The sequence below is a fragment of the Hyperolius riggenbachi genome, chromosome 3 (genome assembly GCF_040937935.1).
Source record: "Hyperolius riggenbachi isolate aHypRig1 chromosome 3, aHypRig1.pri, whole genome shotgun sequence".
Taxonomy (NCBI): Eukaryota; Metazoa; Chordata; class Amphibia; order Anura; family Hyperoliidae; genus Hyperolius; species Hyperolius riggenbachi.
The window spans coordinates 214,818,408-214,843,121 of record NC_090648.1 but is presented as its reverse complement, the minus strand read 5'-3'; the positions used below and the strand labels follow the sequence as shown (position 1 = coordinate 214,843,121).

Here is a 24,714-nt window from a genome sequence, read left to right as displayed (position 1 = left end):
AGGAGGCTGGTAGTGGTTTGGACAGAGGTAGATGTGTAGAGAACGGTGGAAGATGCTTGGAGTAGGAGAGAGGAAGCAATGTGTGTAAGGTTTGGATAGTGATCAGGAATGCAGGTGAGGCTAAAAGATTGAGGAAGTTACCTTGGTGTAAATCTGATTTCTGCTGAATTGCTGTTGAATTCTGGTAAATTCTGGTTAATTTACACCCTTTGAAAACGACCCGAAGTCGGCCGACCCGACTACCAGACCTCCTGATATACACACAGCATCAGAGCAAATGAGTAATCAGGATGGTCTGGCAGACGATTTGCAATTAAGCAGGGGGGAGGGCCACTATAGTCTCCTGCAAATCAAACAAGCTTGTAGGTGTTACAACTTTGTTTGAAATTACAGACAGGCCAGCAGTGTGAAACAAAAGCCAGAATTTCAATAGCAAGTAGTAAATTACAATGTAAATATGTTACTTAGGCGCTACTAATATGAAAAGCAGAGCAGGACAGCAGAAATGAGCCACATGTAATATATTAGAGATGAAACATACACAGCAGATGGATGCAGTAGGAATCGGTTTCAAATTGAGTGCAGGTCAGATTAGAGATGAAACATACACAGCAGATGGATGCAGTAGGAATCGGTTTCAAATTGAGTGCAGGTCAGATTAGAGATGAACATACACAGCAGATGGATGCAGTAGGAATCGGTTTCAAATTGAGTGCAGGTCAGATTAAAGATGAAACATACACAGCAGATGGATGCAGTAGGAATCGGTTTCAAATTGAGTGCAGGTCAGATTAGAGATGAACATACACAGCAGATGGATGCAGTAGGAATCGGTTTCAAATTGAGTGCAGGTCAGATTAGAGATGAAACATACACAGCAGATGGATGCAGTAGGAATCGGTTTCAAATTGAGTGCAGGTCAGATTAGAGATGAAACATACCTGTGAGGAGAAGAGGATAAAGATGATCAGGGAATTTGCCGATTAATTGAGGGTGCACATGCAGGTGTAGTTGAATCATAATTTGAATTCTGGTAAATTCTGGTTAATTTCCATCCTTTGAAAACGACCCTTAGAAGACGACCCGAAGTCGGCCGACCCGACTACCAGACCTCCTGATATACACACAGCATCAGAGCAAAAAGCGTCTCTAGCGATATTTTAAACTTTTTATGATATTTCCAAGCAGTGAGACAGACGGGGAGAGGGTAAGGTGGCCACAAGGGATATAGCTCCTCCTCAACCGTTCTGTATATTAACTGCTAAAGCGTTTTTTATGTACACACCTTTTTATGGAATAAAACAGTATTACACTATTGGAAGCTGGTCTTCCTGTTTTTTCCATCTCTTTGCAAGCACCCGGCAGACCACTCTGGACATTGAAAAGGTGATCTCCATATATTAACATCGCCTATCTGCATAGGAGGGAGACAACTTGATTGAAAGGTGACAGGGGGCCATACACCCCGAATGCACAGTGTGGTCTGTTGAGACCCCAACATCTGGTGAGTGATTATATGAAAGGGGGCCTGCATTGGGTGTACATGCGAATACCAAGAAGCGCAACGCATATGAACTGTCTATATTCAAACTACTGGCGATAACCCAGAGTCGAGTTGCAGCGGTTGGACTATATGATTGGTGCGCAGGGTGACACATATTGACTTTGTGGACTGTTTATATATTTACTGGTGACATAAAGGCGAGCGCAGTTTTTATTCATTTGAATCATTATACAAAGGAAAGTACTCTCCATTTTTGTACAATTATGTGATTGGATCGAAAATTAATACTAAAAACATGCCCATACAGCTAAAGATTGCCATCCAACATGGCAAACAGATCAATTTCTTTCAAATCTGAATCTGATCAGAGGGGGATTAAATTCCACCCTACACACAGGTTTTCAATACATTTTACCATGGACTCTATTGAAAATCTATCGAACTGCATACAGTTCAATACAGTGCAACATTATGGCCCATCAATCTACTGCTGTTTCTCCACCACTTTGAAATTTTAATCGGAATGACATTTCTGGTCATTTAAAACAATCTTTGCAGCAAATCAATTTAGTCACACAATGCAGAGCTTTCACCATTGATAGTGCCTAAATAAAAATGGGATTGAAAACATGACAGGTGGACTAAAAAAAACAAAACAAAAAAACAGGAAAACAAATGAACAGCTTCTGAGAGAGATCTGAGAAACATGCCAGACTACAGTTCCATCCGGACTCCCAGGTCACTAAATCATGCAGACAGGGTTCCATTAGCACTGCAAGAACCCCATACAACTTTTTTCCCAAAAATATCTGCAGAATGGTCAATTTTTTTAAATTATTTATTTTATTTTTTAGGGGCTTTTCTAAAAAGTTTTGCTTTACACTTTAAACATTAAAAAACTTTTACAAAGAAAAGCTCTATGTTGCATCACATCATAAATATCATCTGAACCACTTTGAGAACTTCTGTGTATGCTATCAAATCTTCAATATTACCAACTGTATGGCATTACTGAAACTGTGTATTTGACAGAAATGACCAATGAATAAAGAGCTGTATAAGGTATGAGTAGAGCACGCCTAGCCGTTTCTCTGTCTACAATCAACTCTCCCCTTATAAAGGGTACTGAATAGAACAAGCAGCTCACATTATGCAAAGTTTCTCAATTCAGCTCACGGAAGCTAAAAAGTGAAGTTATTTGAGCCATGAAAAAAAATGAGACATCATGTGTAGTTAGCAACAGACACTTCACAGCTGCCTTCCCGGATAGTGGAGGACGTCTGTAATGGATGGAGAAGCTGGCACATCAAATTATCATAGACAACAGAGAGATGCCGACTCAGCTCTCTTAGCAGGAATGAGCTGAATCCAAAAGGCTTCCAATAATAGAAGTTTTCTAAAACAGTAAGATGAGCAGAACAGACGGGAACATTACAAATCGGTAAAACAAAGGGTGCTCTCTAATAACAAAACAGCAGCCTAAAGGGGCCCATACACTGGTCGATTTCAGCCATCGATTGATTCTATGGAATTGATCAGACATCGATTCTATCAAATCTAACGATTGATTTGCAGCTGATTTTAATCGATTTGATCTGACAGGATGGAAAATCTAGGTCGCTCTGCTACTGGCAGCAGACCGATGGCCTATAGAGTTCCATTAAATCGAATGGTCCAATAATGCATTTGTTTATTTTTTAAATTGTATTTGATCCTTTGTGAATAGGATTTTATCTAGTGCTCTGCCTCTTCCCCTATTAGTGATCTTAACACACACAGCTTGCTGGTGTGTTCGCATGGTACATATGCAGGTACTAGTAGCTCCCTTGCAGGATTAGATAGATGCACTATCTGTCCCAGGGAGGACGTTAAGGATATGTGCGCCTATTCCTTAGATAGGTTTTGATGTGCTGAATGCGTGCATGTTTGTGCTATGCATGTTACAGGGCCAGAGTTAGGACACATACGACACTGGGCTACCTGTACGCGGTGTATGTGACTACGCAAGAGACTTTATTCTTGTAACAAAGATCCCAGCTTTTAACTTAGCTGTAGGGACAGCATCGATTGCTGCATGATTTTTGTAAGTGGATTTGCATGAGTGTGCCGAAGTTCATTTTGATGTATTGCTGTTTTGCTTGCCACACCCCTTCTAGCACCTTCCCATTAAATCTACAAGTGTTTAAATGTCCTAGCTCAAGGTGAGGAGCCTGGATTTTGTGTTTTTTCAATAATGCATTTACATCGATTTCCAATAGATTTAAATTAGATTTCATTCTGAAATTTATTGGAAATCTGTTCCTAGTGTGTGGCACACATCAGATAGATTCCTGTCAGATTCGACTTGACAGGCATCTGACAGAAATCTATCTGATGGTCGAATCTGCTGCAAATCTATAAGTGTATGGCCACCTTAATACTGCACTATTGCAGAAACACCTTACATAGAAAAAGCATATGGTTATCAATGCAATTACTTCAACAGTGTACTGTACTGCTAACACTCCAAAAAGAACAGAACAAAAAACAGCCACTAGTGAAACAGCAACCATAATTTGATTTGCACTCACTAATATTTCACCAATCTCAGCCACTGCAGTGTCAGAGGCAGATGAACAGAGAAGTGCTTGCCTGACAACTCTTCACTGGCATAACTGGGCTTCACAGCAGAGAGTGAGCGCTCTGCTGTGTTTGAGGTGCAGCCAATTAAAGAGCACCAATTAAAGAGCAGCCAATTAAAGTGAAATCAAAAGAAAAAACATACCTCAGTAGTAGGAAGCCTTTGGATAGTCCAGAGGCTCCCGGATCGTTCTGAAACTCACCGTTCCTGCATTGGGCTCTTATAAACCTAATCAACAAGCTACGGACTGCATGTGCACCCTCCGTGTCCCATACTGGCACTCAAGCCAGCGGCAACCAGCTGACAAGGGGGCCCTGAAAAGCATGTATGGGCTGCGCACATCTGCATCTGCGCACACCCGTTCAGCAACAGTGGCCAATGCACCGGGATGTCCCCGTCCACACAATGGTCTATGCTTGAGGCAACAGGCAGTAATTGGGAGGAGTAAAAGACAAGGAGCCGGACTTTATTCATGCACACACTCATAGTGATCTGAGCCTGAGTGTGATACAGACACCACATGGCTATGAGTACTGTTCAATGTGGAAGAAAGAAAGGGCAATGGTATGCAGCAGGATGTACCTGCCTCCAGTGGGTCAGTTTATATGTTAGGGGGCAGCTGTACACATGTTACATTCTCAGTAGAGACCGGCCCTAATGACCGGCCCTAATGACCATCTCAGCCACACTTCTTCTAGCATGTGCATTTATTATCAGTAATAACAGAATAAGGTTCTTAAAGGACCACTACCGCGAATCATTTAATTTTTAACCATCCCACAGTAGATATAACAAGTATATAGAAGCCTCACTGTGTCTTTTTTTTTTTTTTTTTTTTTGTGATGGCCCTTTAATTTTCTATATCTCACTGAAATCTGTGTCCGTCAGACCTCGACATAACGCTGCCTGAGTGGGGTGGGGGTGCTTCGGTGTAACGGCTCTTGATGAGAGGGGAAGACTGGCAACAGGTGAGCTGTGCAGTAGTTTTGCCAGTTGTGAAGCAGGGCTAAACCATCTGTCTTTTTTTTTTTTTTTTTTCAAAACCTGGAACTGAAAAGGCTCCCCGTTATGTTTATTTAGTTACAAAAGTCCGTCAGCATTATGTCAGGGACTGAGGGACACAGATTTCAGTGAGATATACAAATTAAAGAGCCATTTCTAAAAAAAAAAAAAAAAAAAAAAAAAAAAAAAAAAAACACACAGCGAGGCTTCTATATACTTGTTATATCTACTGTGGGATGGTTAAAAATTAAATGATTGATTCACAGTGTTGGTCCTTTAAATAGAGCGATTCTGACACCCGTCTAACAGAGAAGATGGATAAGAAGACAATCTGAAATGTAAACTATGTATCACAGTTAAAGGCTCAAAGGATGCTTTTTTTAACAACTAGAGGACTATATGCAAACCCCAAGGAGGAATTCTAGCCCTGGCAATGGGTTTTAATGTGCTTACAGCTCTGGAGAAGCAAACAAAACATTCATCTAGAATCTAGATAATATCTAAATAATCTAGATTCTAGATAATTTATCAAGATTTATCCTGGAAAAACACAGAATTGATAGCTGAGTCTTCAGGGTATTGGCAAATGAATTTTAGTTCTGGGATGTCCGGTTTGTTCCCAGCACCAGTAGTGTTGGGACCTCCAAACCAATCAGTTTTTCTCATTACTGGTTTCCAGATGTTTTGATATCCTCCAATCAGCGTCCTGGATGAAAAATGAAGCATCCCAAGTTATTAAAAAGCTGAAACCTGTTAAGATAGGTAGGGCTGCAATCAGAAGGATCCTATGACCCTGAATATGGAACTTCCTCCCATAATACCTAGCATGACCTCACTGCATATTACACTGTACCATACAGAGCGTATGGAGTGCTAGAGTGGCACACTGTCAGGCCAGTTTCACACTAGTAACCAGCGTTTGGATGATTGCATTGCAATGCTCAAAAAGCCTTTGTAATTATCTGTGGCAATGCGCGATAATGAACCTGCATTTAAATCCTGGCAGTGAATCGCATCTGAAGAGAGGCTCTCTAGCGATCACTTCCTGTGGCAGAAATACAAATTACACGAAAGCAATTCATATGCACTGCGGATGCTCATCGATAACGCACTGTTGCCGTCGCGTCAGATCGAATGCTTCCAGTGCACCGCATCTAGTCTGAAATGCCCCATAGATTTTCATTGCTTTAGCGTTACCCTGCAGCAAAAAAGTGTAATGCAATGAAAACATCAAAGTGTGAAAGCGGCCTCAGAGGGAACTAATTGAAGGGTTACAGCATTTAGACCATCTTTTTTGTTTTAGGCCAAAAGTGCGGTGGTGGACTCAGCAATGGATCAACCTATTCATAATAATATATGGTAATCTAGAGTCAAAATGTGAGGACATCTGTGCACTGCTGTGAATACACCATAAGTTTTTTCAGCAGATAGATGGCTCGATAGATAATTTCCAACATGTCTGATCTGATTTTCCATCAATTTTATGAACGTTTTCTAATAGAAGTGAATGGAAATTGATAAAAGAAAATAGATTAGAAAAATCGATCAGAAAAAAACGATTGGAAATAAGATCGTGCAGTAAATCGACTGGAAAATCTCATTGTGTATTCCCAGCATAACAACAACTAAAGCTTGGCCAGGACTAGATTATCTAAAAAGATAATCCCCAGCACAACAGTAAATCTACAACAACGGCAAAAAAAAAAAAAGTTTTACAACAGTTTTTTTCAGTGGTCCAGACCTCACCTTGACAAATGCTGTGGTGGGACCTTGAGGACAGTGCGTAAAACATACCAGTAAACTAAAAGAAGAAGGGTGGGCTAAAAGTCCTCCACATCAATGTAAAAGACTGATCAAGTCACACAACACAATCCCTTCAAATATTTCTAAAAAGGTGTTTAGTGAGCTATGACTTCTCCATTATGGATTATTTTTAGTTTAATGACCTGTGATCTGCTGTGTGTTATTTTACACCCAAAATTAGATTTTGTTCCCCCCAAATAAACGTTTATTGAACACCGAAGCAGAAGATTCTACTGAGTCCAAAATAGCCTGAAGCTAATAGGTGAGATCATAGCAAAACAAGCAGTTCAGGAGGCCAACATTGAAACATTCTAACAAAAGTGGAATGTATCGTATCCCTACATTTTCCAACCAAAAGAATACAAAATAACAAAAGAAAAGAGAGAATGGAAAGTGAAGAGGACAGGAGAGGAAACATATGAGAGAACAAGATAGCAAAGTAAAACAAAGAAACCGAGAGCCCAATATAGTATAGTATGTTAAAAGCAAGTGAAAAATGTGAAACCCTAAGCTAGTTAACGGGTAGATTTATTTTAGGTAACCCTCCAGGACAGGTGTACTCAGGGCCGGGCCGAGGCATAGGCTGGAGAGGCTCCAGCCTCAGGGCGCAGTGTAGGAGGGGGCACAGAATTCATTCAGCTGTCATTCCTAATTGTGTTTGAAGCAGAAAGAAATAAGAAATCGGGATACATAGCAGTGACTGCAAGCCAGATAGCTAGATATTAAGGTGTTGGGGAAGTTGTGGGCCCAGTGGCGCCTCTTAGTGTAATAGCAATCAGTGTGTGATGGCTGGGGTGGAGGGATGGAGGGGCGCACTTTGGTGTCTCAGCCTTGGGTGCTGGAGGACCTTGTCCCAGCTCTGTGTACTACGAGATTTGACCCCTCCCAGGAAACATCCACTTGATCTCTCTATAAGTACAAATCCACCGCAGGTGTCCGGCAGTATGTATCCAAGAAACCCTGAACATGGTCTACACACCAGACTACCTACCTTACATTCTACATTTCATTATCAACACATATCTACAATATATCGTATAATATATACAATTATTTTACAAGGGTGGGTTCGCAACCTGTCCTGGAGGGTCACCTAAAATAAATCTACCCATTAGCTAGCTTAGGGTTTTTCCAGTAACCCTCCAGGACAGGTATACTACGAGATGATGAGCGAGAAAATAATATCACCAACCTTAGGGCGGGCTGACCGCTTGTAGGACTTTCCTTCCAAATTCCTGATCCTTAGCAGTCATCCGATCCAGCTTGTAGTGGCGCATGAATGTGTTGATATTCTTCCATGTCGCCGCTTTACATATCTCCAACGGCGGCACCCCTGCTCTGAAAGCCCATGCCCTTGTAGAGTGAGCCCTCACTTCACCTGGCATCTCTAAATTGCTAGTCTTATTAGCCTCCACAATGCATAGATTGATCCATCTAGCTATCATCTTTTTTGAGGCTTTCTGACCTACCAATTTACCTGAAAAATTAACAAATAAACTGTCTGATCTTCTGATATCTTTTACCTTCTTCAGATACTCTATCAGACATCTCCTCACATCTAATGTACTCCATGTCCTTTCCTTTTCATTTATAGGATTAGCATAAAAAGAGGGTAGTATGATCTCCTGACATCTGTGAAATCTGTCACCGACTTTTGGCAGAAATTCTTCGCTGGTTCTGAGAATAACCCTATCGTCATATATTGTACAGAAGGGTTCCTTACATGATAATGCCTCTAATTCACTTATACGCCTTGCCGAAGTTATGGCTATCAAAAAAAACGTCTTGCTCGCATTTTCCCTGTTTGCAAATAAGTCTATCTGTGGTACTCCCCACATCCGGACTAGCCATCTGAACACATCTATATTTAAAGTCCATTCCATGTTTGATGTCTGTGTCTGACTTAGAAAATCTGCCCGATTGTTCATCTACCCTTTTAGATGAACTGCTATCAAAGATTTCAGATTTTTTTCTGCTGTCTGCTGTCAGAATTTCTAACGCCAACTCTAGTAACTTGAACGATCTTGTTCCTCCCTGTCGGTTCACATATGCTACTACTGTTGCATTGTCTGTTATTACTTGAACATGCTTGTTTCTCAGTAAATGCATTGCTGCAACCAGGGACAATTTTACCGCCATCAGTTCCCTGTAATTTGAGGACTGAGTTTTTAAACGCTGATCCCAGAGACCTTGTATTTCGAACGTCTGCACGTGTGCTCCCCAACCTGACATGCTTGCGTCCGTTGTCAACACTATCTCTGTTGGGGACTGCCAAAGTCTTCCCTGGGATAGAACCTGTCTGTTTATCCACTACTGTAGGGATAGCTTTACCTGATCTGGAATTCTTACTATATGATCTAGTGTCTGTACTGTTTTCCCCCAGTTTTTCAATATCCACATCTGCAATCTTCTTGTGTGGGACATTGCCCATTGTATTGCTGGAGCTGATGACGTTAACAGCCCCAGTAGCCTCATTGCTTCCCGGATAGATATTACCGATAAGGACCTGAATTTCTCCGTCTCCTGTAATATCTTTATCACCTTTAGTTCTGGCAGAAATATTCTCTGTTCCACTGAATTTATTACAAATCCTAGGAACTGAATAATTTGGGATGGTTGCATCTGCGATTTTTCGATACTGATCACCCATCCTGCTTTCTTTAATTCCGTAATCACTATTTCTTTGTGACGTAGCAACTCGTGAATTGAATCTGCTTGAATCAATAAATCGTCCAGGTAAGGGATTAAGATGATACCTTTCCTGTGAAGATGCGCCACTATCTCTGCCATAATTTTTGTAAAGATTTGTGGTGCCGATTTTATTCCAACCGGGAGGCAACGGAACTGGTAGTGCTGCATACCGTTCTTGTTGCCCACCGCGAACCTCAGAAATGCCTGAGACCTTGCTTCGATTGGTACGTGCCAATATGCGTCTTTCAGATCGATACTTATCATGTAACCTCCCGGAATTAGAAGATTCCGAACGGTGTAGATCGATTCCATTCTGAATCTGACATGCTTTATGAACGGATTTATTGGTTTGAGATTTAAAATCATTCGCAGTTTCCCTGTCGGTTTTCTGACCATGAAAATTTTCGAATAAAATCCTTTGATATTTCCTTAAAACATGTGTTCTTATTGCTTGGAGCATATGCCCCGCATTAGTACCTCCTAAATTGTTTTGGCTATTTCATTTGCGAGGCAATACTCCAACTAATATATCACTTATTGTGACCGGATGGTTTCCCATAGGGGGCAATACCCAATTTTTTGGGGTTAATTGGGACTCAGTCCCTGGGTTTCTATCTATTGTTCACATTTTGTATGGTGGATCCCTCTTGTGTGGGGGATGTTGTGCTGGGATGTATTGGTGTCGCAGGTGGAGAGGGATTGTTAACAGTCGCGCGGTGACAGGGAGGCACAGCAGCTGATAAACGGGGGCTTCAGAAAGCTAACCAAGTTGTATGAAAAGAAATCCAGATTACACTGGAATCTCAAATACAATAAAAGATATTTGGCTGACCATTTTGCACCTATGCGGCTGCGCTTTAAAGTGTTTCCCCATAGAAGCAATATTCCACAGGAGTTCAAAAACAAATGGGAATCTAATTTTGAAACGTGTGCCCAGGTATGTCTCACCCTAATGAGTGAACTGGATGGGGGATGATCTTGAGTCAGTGGAAAAAGAAATTGATTCAGTGAGTGGATCGCTGGAGGCATTTCAGGAAGACCCTTTGTATAAAAAGCATAACGAAGAGTTAGAGAATCATATCAAAAAATTCAATAAAGGTTTAATTATTCAACGTGATCAAAAATTAGTAAGAGATAGAACTGCCTATAGGATTGGGACTGCATATAGGTGGGGTGTAAGAAAACAAGGTCCAAGGCCCAAGGGAGGGAGGCCGGGTGCCCGGCCGGTTGAGACCCCTGACCAACCTCCACAGCCGGCTGCTGATGCAGAAGAGTCTGACTCTTCGGTCAGCAGCGTAAGCTCAGCCAGTATAGTAAGCTTGGGTTCCAAAAAGAATATCAACAAAGACCATTATACACGCTCCAGGGCTGAGAAAAATCAGCCGAAAAAAAATGATAAAGTAATCAAAAAGGGTCAAGGATGTGGTGGCGGAAAATCAAAAGGAGAGACAGGCGAGCCCAGAGGATCACCTGCGGCGGGCGGATGCGAGACGCTATCTTCTGCGTCATCATCCTCCTCTTTAAACTTATAGACCCCACCTCGGGTGGGGGTCATCAATCCGTTCAGGATAATGCAGAGGCGGTAAATCCTGATTATGCCTCTAGGGTTCCACAGATAGTCAATCTTACTGGAGAAAATTTGTCTGACACCGTAACCAAAATTTTAAGTAAAGGATTGGGATTTTGTCCCACTAATGACATTGATGTATTTAGAACGGTTGTTGATTTGCATCTGTTCGGTAGACGTGTTCTGATGCAGCTATTAAGACAGGATCCTAAAAGGAAGGTTGCCCCTGATCCAGTTGCTCGTGAATGGTCGGACAATGACCTTGTGGCACGTCGTAATCTCTTTGACTTACAGGGGGAGGTAAACACGGTAGACGAGGAGACATGGCTATGTCCTCCTCCACCCTGTGGTTATCACCCTCGTTTACAAGATTTTGGGCTCTTTAATAGATCCAAGAGGTTTCCCCCGTTCACGCTCTGCCCTAATTTAAGAACATTCATATCCGTTGTTGAGAAGGATTTGAGGGGCATAGACAGGGGATTTTGCGGCACAGTAACTTGACTGATGAGGAGCTTGCTATACTCACCGAACTGTCAACCCAGAATCGGTAGATCATTAAACCCGCCGACAAAGGCGGTAATGTGGTGGTCATGACCACCTCAGCATATAGGGAGATGTGTTTGGACATTCTCAATGTGCGGGATTGCTATGTTGGGGTCTCCCCCTCGAGGGCTGCTCGCTGTCAAAGCGAGCTTTTTTTCCATCATTGATGAGGCTGTGGGACGAGACATCATAGACGCTGATGTGGGGACTTTTCTGAAGGTTGCAGATCCGATCACTCCAACATTTTATGCACTTCCTAAAGTGCATAAAAACCCCATTAAACCACCTGGGCGTCCTATCGTCTCGGGTAGGGGCTCCTTAACGGAGAGAGAGTGTATATATTGATCGGCATCTGCAGCCTCATGTCAAGTCCCTCCCTTCATACACTCGGGACACCTTGCACCTCCTCCAAATTTTGGATGGGATGCAGGTGCCGGAGGGTACGCTGCTTGTGGCCCTCGATGTGGAGGCCCTATACTCAAGCATCCCGCACAATTTGGGGATTGACGCCATTGACCTATTTTTGAGCGAATTAGGGTTACAATATGTGCCTCACAGTCTCTTTCTCTCGTCCCTGTTACATTTTTTATTACATAATAACATTTTTGTTTTTGAGGAATCCCACTACCTCCAGGTGCGGCGATGGGCACCGCGTGTGCCCCGTCGTACGCTAATCTGTACCTGGGGGCGTGGGAACGCGTTATTTTTTCGGATGATGGGCTCTCGATGTACCTGTGCCACGTCTTGACGTGGCACAGGTACATTGACGACATCTTCATTTTATGGACGGGAGGCGTGGATCTATTGCAAACGTTTGTGTCCTGTTTGAACGCAAATGATCGCAATGTAAGATTCACGCTACAATGGGATGCATACAGTATCCCGTTTTTGGACATTAGGGTGGGCATTGACGAACGGGGATACCTCTTTACCCAACTTTTTCGGAAAGACAGTTCAACCAACTCCTTGCTGCGGGCTGATAGCTTCCACCCTGATCACACGATCAGGGGGATCCCTATGGGCCAGTATCTCCGCTTGAGGCGCCACTGTTCACAGATTGTGGACTTTAGGAGGGAGGCGGATGACCTCCGCGCACGTTTTCATGCGCAGGGTTATCGTGACAAACATTTGAAACAAGCTTATCAACGAGCTCATATGAGCAGCAGGGACACTTTACTCGGATCGTCCGGGGGTGCGAAACGTGATTCGGAGGTGCTAAGATTTTGCACGCAATTTTGCGCACAGTCTGCATCAATTCAACGTATAATGGATCGTCACTGGCACATCCTTACAAATGACCCTAAACTCGTTAAAATCGTGCCTGAGAAACCGCAGATAGTTTTTCGCCGGGCACCATCATTGAGGGATAAATTGGTCGGGAGCCACTTTCATGGGAGTGGGAATGTACATCAACACTGTAAAGTCTTGGATACGTACACGTGCGGCGGCTGCACTATGTGCCGCTACATTCAGGTTGGAAAAAAACAGTAATACTTCCCAATGACAGACCTTGGAATTTATCGCATTTTGTCAACTGTGGCACGGTCCTGGTGGTGTACTTACTGACATGCCCCTGTGGGGCGTTTTATGTCAGTAAGACAAAACGCGATTTAAGATCTCGCATGTCTGAGCACATCACCAGCATTGTGAGCAAAAACGCCTCAGTTGTCCCCACTCCTGTGGCCCGACACTTTAAATCTGTACATGGTGGCATGGTGGCAATCCGTCGGGAGTTCGTTTTATAGGTTTAGATCGCATCCATCGCACGATTCGTGGTGGTAACAGTGATCGTCTGCTGCTCCAGAGAGAGTCCAGGTGGATCTTTGACCTTCGGGCCACGGATCCACCTGGACTCAATGAAAACAATAGCTACTCTTCCTTCTTACCTTTATAGTTGGAGCCTCCTTTGAGGTGTTGGCCTATGTGTGCTCTCCCTCTCCTGCCTGTGGTCTACCTGTATGTGTTAGTGCAGCGTCCCCCCACGTGAGTTTTGCAGCACTCCGCATCTAGTTATGTGGAGTTGGTCAAATATATTAAAGGAATAGTGATTCCTTACCTATTGTTTTGGAGGAGACTACTTTGCATAGAGCAGGTCTCTTATATATATTTACTGCTATTCTACTCTTCACCATGTGTTAATTAATATATTACATATATCTATATGCCCTACTGGGCTTACGTTCATAATTGATGTATTTAATACAGGGTTGGGTGCTTGGACGCCCTTACCGCTTCTCAGGTGAGGCTGGCTGCTTCTTAGTCCTACACTCTCCATTCTACATCTCGCCCCCTCCTTTGTGTGGGTGGGGCTGGGGGAGTGTGTGGGCGTCTATGTACCTCATGATGTGTGTGCCCGGCCGCGCCTGTCGGTGGCTGCTGCGCCCGCCCCCCCGGCTCGTGAGTGGATGAAGCCTCCTGCCTCTCTCCCTCCTCCCTCCTGGGATTGGGCCGTGTGGGGCGGGCGCTGCGAGCGCCGATTGGCGAGCTGGAGTACTTTAGATGGACATTAGGATGTGTGTTATGTTTGTGCTACGCCCCCCTTTGAGAAAGCCGGAAGTCCGGCGAAACATGTCAGGACAGCGTGGCTTAGCGTCCTGAGGCTGTCCGCACCGGCTGCTGTGCCACCCCATACCACCTACTATCCCCACCCTCAGGCCGGACTCTGTTCTTCCCATACGTCTATTGCCTGCTGCAGGATGGAGCTACCTTTTGCATCTTCCACTACATATATGGACTGGAGCTGACAGGACACCACTCATCTGGTACTGTATGCATTGCCTGTCTCTGGAATACATGTTATGTCAACGCTTTACTCCGCATGCTGGCAGCTTGCAGTGTCTGTCGCTCCTGCTTATGTTTTGATGGACTTTGCTTTGCTTCTCCTCAGTTCTGCAGCTTTTTGTTGCTCTCTACCTGTGCCCTTTGAACTGCCTTCCTAACACAAGTGCTGGAACAGCTGTTACTTGGATTATCCATTTCTCTTTATACCCATGTTTGTTGCGTTTTGCTGGGCTGCTGGAGGCGGCCTGATATCCAGTTATCGTTACTGAGCGGACATTTCACTCAAGAACTCTCATTGGAAACACTCAGTCTGAGTCAAGTGAAACTAGCTCATGCATGAGTTTCTACTATCGAGTTTCTACTATCAGGGGGTCAGGACTGTATGGGTGTTGCGTGTGTGGCATGAGTAAGCGGTGTGCTGACAGCCATTAGGATGTTTCTGTTTTAATGTGTGATTTTTTTTATTATGTACCTCTATTTTGATAATTAATAAAGTATTTTTGATATTTCCTTAAAACATGTGTTCTTATTGCTTGGAGCATATGCCCCGCATTAGTACCTCCTAAATTGTTTTGGCAAAATCCTTTTTTCTCCTTGTCTATTGGAACAATTGTTAACACCTGTCTTTCTAACATTTCTTGTAGAATATTCTCTAGCTCTTTTGAATCCTCTACAATCTTTGCTGGTTTTGTTATCACATAACGTTTCGGAGATCTTTCCTGAAATACTATGTGATATCCGTCCTCGATCAGATTTATTATAAAATGGGCTTGTCGCAATTTGTTTCTAGTATGGAAGGAATTTCCCCAGTCTTCCTCCCACCTGATTTTCGTTGTCACTTACACTTGGGCTGAGCATCCGTGCTCTTGAACAAAGCGTTCGGCTTGCTCTGCACTTTGTTAAAGGACCACTGCTTACGCTTATTCTGCTGGCCTGCTTTATTAAATTGACCAGGTTGACGAAAACATTTCTTCGTCTGTTGAAATTCCTTTTTCTTTGGAAATGATTTATTTTTATTCGCCGTGCGCTCAAAAATTTGTTCAAAGTCAGGCCCAAATAAAAAATCACCCGAGAACAGTATTGTACATACTTTGTTTTTGGATACAGAACTTCCATCCCAAGTCTTTATCCAAAGATTTCTTCTAGCCACATTGGCTAATGCTGCAGCCCTGGCGGTCAATCGAATTGACTCCGACGCTGCATCTATTATAAAGTGAATCGCCTTACACATAACCATCAAGGAGTTTAAAATCACCTCTTTACTTGAACCTATTTTGAAGTGCCTTTCAACCTGCCGCATCCACAGATTTAATGTACGGGCAACCACCGTCGTAGCTGCTGCAGGTCGCAAATTTGCACCAATAGCCGTCCAAGTTTTCTTTAATGCAAATTCTGCTTTCTTGTCTGAAGGTTCTTTAAGATTACCTACATCCTCAAAAGCCAATTCATTTTCACGGTTCACCTGAGAGAAAGCCGCATCCAACTTGGGACACTTGTCCCAATGTCTGCTATCTTCCTCTGCAAAGGGGAACCTACGCTTGAATCCCTTGGATAAGAACACCTTCCTGTCAGGGTTCTTCCATTGACTATTAATCAAACTCTTAGTTGATGTATGTACTGGGAATACTAAAGGCTGATCCCCCTCCATTCCCGCATACAATTCATCATGAATCGAAGTTGTTTGCGGCTTTTCCGCCTTCAGATCTAAAGCCTCAGATTGCTTTTAACAACTCTTCTGTCTCATTTGCTGCAAACTTAAATCTTGCCGGCTTATCAGTGTTTAATTCAACATCTTCATCATCATCCTCAGAGTCAGAAATTTCTTCCATCTCAACCTCCTCTGGTTCTGAGTCGGACAAAACTTGCCTATTAGATTTTGCTAATGCTTTTCTATGTACCGCCCCTAGTTCACCACCAGTAGCTGTACTCTCCTCCGCTACAGGTGCCTCATTAACTTCTGGAGCTGCTGAAAGCAACCCTGCTGGTGCCGAGCTACTAGATTCGATACTAACCGGAACCGAGGCATTATCAGGTACAGTATTAACCCCAGGTGCTGGTGTTACTGCAACCGCCATAGCATCTCTGAACGCTTTAATTGATTCTGCCATCTCACTTCTCATTGCATTCATTAAGTATTTATAAGATGTAGCTGATTCCTGATTAACCACCTTAGCGGTATGGACGAGCTCAGCTCGTCCATTACCGCCAGAGGGAGCCGCACAGGCCCTGCTGGGCCGATTTTGATAAAATAAAAAGCAGCACACGCAGCCGGCGCTTTGCCAGCCGCGTGTGCTACCTGATCGCCGCCGCAGCGCGGCGATCCGCCGCGTACAGCGGCGAAAGAGGGTCCCCCCAGCCGCCCGAGCCCTGCGCAGCCGATCAGAAGAACGCATCCGGAGCGCCCTCTAGTGGGCTTTCATGCAGCCAACTTTTAGTTGGCTGCATGAAATAGTTTTTTTTTTTAATTACAAAAAAAAACCCTCCCGCAGCCGCCCTGGCAATCTCAATAGAACGCCAGGGTGGTTAAGTATAGTTATAGTACAAGCCTGACATAACGTTTTGACCCAGCCATGTGACAATTTTACATTACATGTAGGGCATCGTTTTGACCTGGGCTTATCAGAGGTATTACTCTGTAAGAGAAAGAAAAAAACAGAGACAAACCATACCCCATGTCAAAAAAAAACAATAATCAGTAAATGCTCTAAAATAATGAGACATCTATTTACTGAATAAACACAGCTAAGGCTAGCTGTTAAACGTAAAGAAACCACCATAAGTCTCACCGCTCCTGCGTCCTTAGTGGCTTCTCCCTCAGGTCTGTCTGCCTTAGGATCCTTTTTAGCCCCCTGCTTAGGATCTCCGGCTTCCTGAAATGCGTCCATCCCTCACTATGTTTTCAGAATTTGTGAGAGAGGACGCCAAGACGCTGCGGCTGTTCTATCCTGGCGGGCGGAAGTGACGTCATGGCGGAACCGGAAACATCCGTTCCGCCATCTTGGGTGAGGGAATTAATGCGTACGGCCTCCTGTCCACCGCTACATTCCCCAACGCACACTTCCGAGCCAGCCGCCTCCGCAGACAGCGTCTTAGCCGCAGCCTTCTCTTCCCCGCAGCTCCCGACATCCTGCGGTATGAAGAGGTAAGCTGCCCGGTCTCTGTCCACCTCCGCTCCCGCTGTGAAACTTCTCCAGGCAGCATGCCATTACTAGCCCCTAGCCACCCAGGCTCTCCAGGACTCCGGCATACTATAGAGAGACCTGTTCCAGGGAACAGGAAACATCCATACTGCCGGACACCTGCGGTGGATTTGTACTTATAGAGAGATCAAGTGGATGTTTCCTGGGAGGGGTCAAATCTCGTAGTATACCTGTCCTGGAGGGTTACTGGAAAAAAATGAGATGTAGATACTCACACACGTGTTACCACATAGGCAACCACTGTATATGCAGGTGAGGAGATTAGACCTGTCCTCTCTCAGGATTAAGATGTCACTCTCTGTAGATCGGAAAGAAGGGGGTAGGTCACCCCTTCCCCAAGGGTGGACACAGTATCGTATTAGGAGAGGCGCTAGCAGAATAAAAATTGATTAAAATTTTAAAAGTTGCTGGGAGGCAGTGGTGGACTTACCTCCAGAAAGCAGACACAAAAAGACTGTCTGAATTAATATAAACACATTTATTTAAAAGGTACCCCAAAGATGCAACGCGTTTTGCAGGCACAGCCCGCTTCATCAGGCAATAAAGTGGGAAGAAACAGAATTTCGTCAATAGCATATGTAGCGCCTCTGCCTAGAATCGCTCTGAAAATCTGCTTCGAAAACCTCTAGCGTTTTGCAGTTCTGCTAGAGGTTTTTGGTGTGCACTGGGCCATAGGGAGTGTCGGTTCGCTCTTACTGTGCCATCTCTGTCCCCTGTATCTCTTCTATGCACACCTGTACCTCCCTCTGTTTCACTGGGCATATAAAAAATAGGCTCATTGAAATTACAGCAATATGGGAAAGTGTGGGCATGTTGCCAGTATTTCAATGGGCACCTATTGTGGCAGCCAAACTTTCGCCAATTGCAGGAGTCCAAGTTTCCTGTTTCTGTGTCACCTGTCTCCCCTATGCTTTCAGCCTTCTGTGCAACCTCTGGTACTCTAGAACTCCGAACTTGTATAAAGTACCACAACAAAAACTACAAGTTCTTTTGAAACATTTTTTTTTTTACCTGTTCCCACAGAATCAAAATTTCACATTTCAGGCCTTTCGTACGGAGGAGTCGTTCGTTAGTTGGGCGTTCCTAAGTCTGGGACTACCTGTATATAGGGCGAATAGTATAGCAGATAGATTTGGTGTGCCTATCAGACCTGACAGAAGCATGATGGAAACACTTATAGCTTTTATATTTAAAGAAAACCTGAACTGAAAATTAAAAGTCAAAATAAGCATACACAAGTCATACTTACCTTCCATGTAGTCTAATCCTCAGTGTCTTTCTCCTGTCCCACGTCCTATTTGTTCACTGTGATCAAGGAATTTTCAGTCCTCCATTTTGGAAATGGCCATTACCCATAACAGCTTCCTGGTCAGCACACAGTTAAACTGTAACATCGCCCACTTGAGCCATAGGGAAACATGGACATTACCGGGTACATCAGTTTTCCCCTCAGCTATAACTGACAGCAACTGATATTTTACTGACAGCAACTGATATATTTCAGATCTGACAAAATATTGTCAGAACTGGAAGGGATAATTGTCAGAAGAAAATGGTGAGCTTCTGAGAGGAACTGATGGCAAGGTAACTATGCAATGTTCATTCGAAGTTACCTCATGTGTTTATTTTAAATATTTTTACTCAGTATAGGTTCTCTTTAAGGATATGACAACCAGACAGTCATACTTCCTGATAAACAAAACACACACACACACACACACACACACACACACACACACACACACACACACACACACACACACACACACACTGAAAGTAAAAGAGACACAAAGATTAATATACTTTACTTGTTGGAAAGGAGTAGAAGTTCTGCAGGGGTTGGACCCAGATTATATTTTTCATATGATTCTCGGCTAAAAAAACAGTTCCTGCCATTGTAAGGCTCGATATCCCTGCAAAGAAAAAAAATATATATTATATATTTGAGTTGCTACACAGTTGCAGACAAGAAATGAGTGCTTTTTTTTTTTATACTTAAAGAAAACATCAGGCAAACGTTAGAAAATGAGCTATACTTACCCAGAACTTCCTCTAGCCCCTTGCAGCCAACATGCCCCTCGCCGCGTCTCCAGTCCCGGGATCCCCTCCATTGCGGAAGGCAACCTCGCCTGGTCAGCATTTACTGCACCTGCGCCGCTGTCAATCATGCTCACGTTGTCTAGAGCATCCTGTGCAGGCTTCAGACAAAATGAGCATGATTGACAGCGGCGCAGGCGATGCCAACCTGGGGAGGTCAACATCCGCAATGGAGGGGATCCGGGGACCGGGGCATGCGGCGAGGGACATACAATAATAATACAATAACATTTGTAAAGCGCTTTTCTCCCATAGGACTCAAAGCGCATAGTTGTGTGTCAGATTAATACAGGGTTGCAGGCTGGGTTGTGTTACAGAGGAGATAGTCAGATGTACATGAATGCCAGACTAAAGAGGTAGGTTTTCAGTTTAGACTTAAATGCTTCCAGGGATGGAGCTGTCCTGATTGGGTGTGGCAGGATGTTCCAAAGTGTAGGGGCAGCATGACAAAAGGCTCTGTCTCCAAAGGTTTTGAGGTGGACTCTGGGGGTGACCATGGTGTTGCGTCCTTTTGATCTAAGATTGTGGGGGGGGTGATGCAGTTGCAACAAGTCCTTCAGGTATCCAGGGCCCAGATTGTGCAAGGATTTGAATGTCAGTAAGCCAATCTTAAACGGAATTCTCCATTTTATCAGTAGCCAGTGGAGTGAGCTCAGGGTTGGTGTTATGTGGCAATGGCGGGGTTGGCTCGTTAACAGCCTTGCGGCGGCATTCTGTACTAATTGCAGGCGGCGTAAGTCTTTCTTATGCAGGCCTGTGTAGAGGGCGTTGCAGTAGTCTAACCTTGATGTGACGAAGACATGGACTAGGGTTGGAAGATCCTCTGAAGGAATTAGGTGTTTAATCTTTGCAATATTGCTTAGATGAAAGAAGGAATGTTTCACAACAGCTGAGATTTGATTCCTGAAGCTTAATTTCCTATCAATTAGTACTCCCAGGCTGCGCACACAGTCTGAGTTTTTCAGGTCTGAGCTCCCTATCCTTAGCGGTGTTGGTTGAGACTGGGGCTGCTTTGTGGTTGAGCCCTGGCCCTCGATAACAAGAACCTCAGTTTTGTCAGCATTAAGTTTTAGCCAATTCATATTCATCCACTCCTGAAGCTCAGCTAAGCATGAGTTTATTTGTGGAGTAGGGTCTGTAATGCCAGGTTTGAATGACAACTATAGCTGGGTGTCATCAGCATAGCAATGATATGTCAGGCCATGTTTTTGTATGATTTCTCCAAGTGGCAGCATGTATATGGTGAAAAGTAAAGGGGATAATATTGCGCCCTGAGATACACCGTATTTTAGTGGTACAGGGTTGGAGAGGAAGGGCCCTAAGGCTACCCTTTGTGTTCTGCCAGCCAGGAAGGAGTTGAATCACTGGAGAACAATGCCATCTATGCCACAGTACTCTTGTAGCCTGTTGAGCAAGATTTTATGATCGACTGTGTCAAAAGCCGCTGAGAGGTCGAGCAAAATCAGGATGGAACCTTGACCCTTCTCTCGTGCAATAAGCAGATCATTGCAAATCTGGGTGAGGGCCGTTTCACAGCTGTGATATTTCCTGAAGCCAGATTGAAGAGGGTCAAGGATGTTGTTTCTGGAGAGCCTGTCTTCAAGTTGGAGGTAGACAGCCTTTTCAATAACTTTTCCCAGAAAGGGGGGGTTAGAGACAGGTCTGTAGCTGTTTAGAGCATCTGGGTCTAAGGATGGTTTCTTGAGTAGAGGCCTGACGATTGCTTCTTTCAGAGTAGAGGGAAACCACCCTTCTTGTAAGGAACCGTTGACTATTTTGTGGAATGCCGGTGTAAATAGTTCAGGGCATTTTAACATTGTTGGCTGCAAGGGGCTGGAGGAAGCCCCACGTCAGTAAAGCTCATTTTCTAACATTTGCCTGTTTCCTTTAAAGCAGTGTTCCCCAACCTTGTCCTCAAGGCCCACCAACAGTACATGTTTTGCAGAAAACCACAAACATGCACAGGTGAGGTGATTAGTGTCTCAGCAGAGCTGATGAACTACCTCTGTGGATTTCCACAAAACATGCACTGTTGGTGGGCCTAAGAGAACCAGAGACAAAACACAATAGATTTATACATACCTGGGGCTTCCTCCAGCCCCATCAGCATTGGATTGCTCCCACGCCGCTGTCTCTATCGCCAGTACTGGGTCCCGTCACTTCGGCCAGTCAGTGCACTCCCTCCCTGCTGTGCAGGTGCATGCGTCAAAATATTATCGATAAAAAAAAAGAGGCAGAAATGCTGGCACTGTAGCAGCCGTCTTCCATATAGGGAGAAGGAGGAGGCAGCACAGTCAAAGGCTTGGGTATGGATACTGCGTGTCTTCAGCGTGCTCAGGCAAAAGTAATATCTATAAGCAGAGAGGAGGAGGAGAGCGCCGGCACTGCTGTCATTCATTTTATTCAAAGCTCCATTACATGCGTAAAGCAGGCGCCAGCGAGACGGAGGGAGTCCCTGCGGATGCGTACAACTGGAAGCGTCCGGCGTAAGTGACAGGACTCGGTACCGGCGATAGAGGCGGCAGAGGACGGTGGCATGGGAGCGATCCATGCTGATGGGGCTGGAGGTAGCCCCAGGTATGCATAAATCTATCATGTTTTTTTGTCTCTTGAGTCCCTTTAAGGACAGGTTTAGGGAATAGTTCTTTAAAGCAAACCTGACCCTACGTAAAGGTACCTACGGTTCATGCTGGATCCACATTTCTCTATGCAATACTACTGTGCAGAAACAGCCCGCTCCCAGCAGCGGGAGTACACTTGGCCGCACTGTGTCGACTGACCCTGACTGGCCCCAGAGAAAGGGGCTGCTAAGGGAGGATTGAGGAAGCTTTAGACCCCGGATAGAGGGAGTGATCTGCATGGAGGGGGCTGGAAGAAGCCCCAGGTATGTATAAAACTTTTATTTTCCCCTTGTCTCAGGTACACTTTAAGAAGAGGAAATGGGAGGGTGATAGGAGGAAACATCACAGAAAACCTGCCACTTCCGGTCTGAAAAGGGAGCGATCAGGCCAGAGGGGGCTGGTGGAACCCCCAGGTATGTATACATTTTCTCTCCTGCCCCATCCCAGGAACACTTTAAAGCTTGATTGGTGCTCGCTGTACAAACAGATTGGTCGTCGACTAAAAACAGTCGTCATTAGCTGTTTCAGCCAATGGTTACTGCATGTGTGTATGTAACTTTACAGTCCATGCATGGGAAATCTCACACCAGTATTTGTACCTGCAACGTGCTCTGCCTAGGCCAAACCCCTCTCCTCACCGCCCGCTGCCACAGCAGGTGGTGGCAATTAATGTACATTGCAAATTGAAACAAAGTGTCATGATTCCCTCTCTCCACACTGCATCAGCCTGACATGCAGCTAGATACCATGACAGATGCTAGCATGAATGATGTACTTATAACAGACTGGATGGTCTTTCTCCTCTTCAGCCCAGAGGTCATTGTGTCTATGATTTCAAAAAAAAATAATCCAATTTTGATTAGACAGACCACAGAACAGTTTTCTGCATTGCCTTAGTCCATCGTAAGTGACAATGGGGTTGATTCACAAAGGTTACTTATTTTTCACCTTAACTGTAAGGAGTGCTAATGCATGAGAAACAAATATGGAGAGATAATGAATGAGATAAATAGATAAGGAGAGCTAAACCATGAGTTATGTCAAATAAGGAGAGGCAAATCAAGAGTTAAGTCATTTAAGGAGAGATAAATTGTGAGTAAGGTGAGGTAATTTAACAGAAAAGCTTTGTGAATAAGGCCCAATATAATTCAAGCAACGTAAAAGCCAACATATTTATCACTTACAATGTCAACTGCCTGGCTGACCTGCATTGTTGTCACAAAAGATCTAGCATACTGTATCTTTACATGACATCATGGGCATCCTGTACTCACTCTAGATTATCAGCCAAGACAGATCCTCAAATGAACATGTGTATTTAGCTTTAGGCTATGCTACAGTACAGACTATGGCAAAAATAAGATTTGAGCTCTCCTGGGGGCCACTTCTAGTGACATGACTTGGTGCTCTGCAAAGTGCTGCAGAAGAAGTTATAAATACACATTTATAATAATTGAAAATGAATTTTGTGCAGAATCCAGAACTTATGCTATGCAGACACGTTTAACTACAAAACAAAGCAGTAAACTTCCAGTCTTGCACTGCTCAGGTAAATAATGCCATTCGCTGCCTGTCATCAGGGAATCAATACAGATCATCTGTCCTGTGCTGGGAATGACATGTGACACAAGCATGTGGGAATCTTCTCGTTGGGGGAAGCTCGCTCTCCATTTGAAATGTACTCAGTATTTACTATAAACACAGCGTCAGCAGCAAAACGACAAGAACCCCTGCAGCACTCACCACTTTAACTCTCCGGCCGCCTCCATTGCATTGCTACAGAGAACATGCGACAAGATGCCCAGAGCGGCTCACAGCTTGTACGTCACCGGCAGCCACACACGCCGAGCTCTGTTTACTAAGCGCGTCTTCTTCTCTCACTTCCCCTTTCCAGCCTTGTATAGATCGCACACAGCAGGGCTGCAGTGGCATCTTGAGGTTGAAACGCTAACTGCATGCTTATGTACGGAATTTTTGTTAGTCGCCTCAGCCGTTTGCCTTCAAACAGCTGTTTCGCAATTATTCAGCTTTAACAGGGGCTTAGCAATAGGGGGTGCAGAGGTAGCGACGGCATCGGGACCCTTGGGCCAGAGGGGCCCCGAAGGGCCCTCCCTCAACTACTGTATTAGCTCTCTATTGGTCCTGTGTTCATAATAATCACTTCTATAGATACTTTAAATAGTGGTAATCATTAACAAACTGTTCCCCATCCCCTTCTTGCACCGCTGACACTGTAGTTGCCAATGGCAGGTTTTGGTGCGCCGCATCAATCGCATCAATTATTA

At 44.2% G+C, this 24,714-nt stretch overlaps 1 protein-coding gene across 4 annotated transcripts in view; it reads right to left on the bottom strand.

Moving 5' to 3' along the window:
• ICE2 (interactor of little elongation complex ELL subunit 2) overlaps window positions 1-24,423 on the bottom strand; it is a 140,129-nt gene extending 115,706 nt beyond the window's left edge. For all 4 annotated transcript variants that reach the window (XR_011030328.1, XR_011030327.1, XM_068275695.1 and 1 more), the window contains exons 1-2: window positions 24,173-24,423; window positions 19,520-19,624 (exon numbers count right to left, since the gene is read on the bottom strand). Coding sequence is in view for 2 of the 4 variants with exons in the window: in XM_068275695.1 (XP_068131796.1) it covers window positions 19,520-19,624; window positions 24,173-24,198 (131 nt within the window). In the remaining 2 variants the exon portion in view is untranslated. The remainder of the gene's footprint in view (window positions 1-19,519; window positions 19,625-24,172) is intronic.
• Window positions 24,424-24,714: the final 291 nt, after the last annotated feature.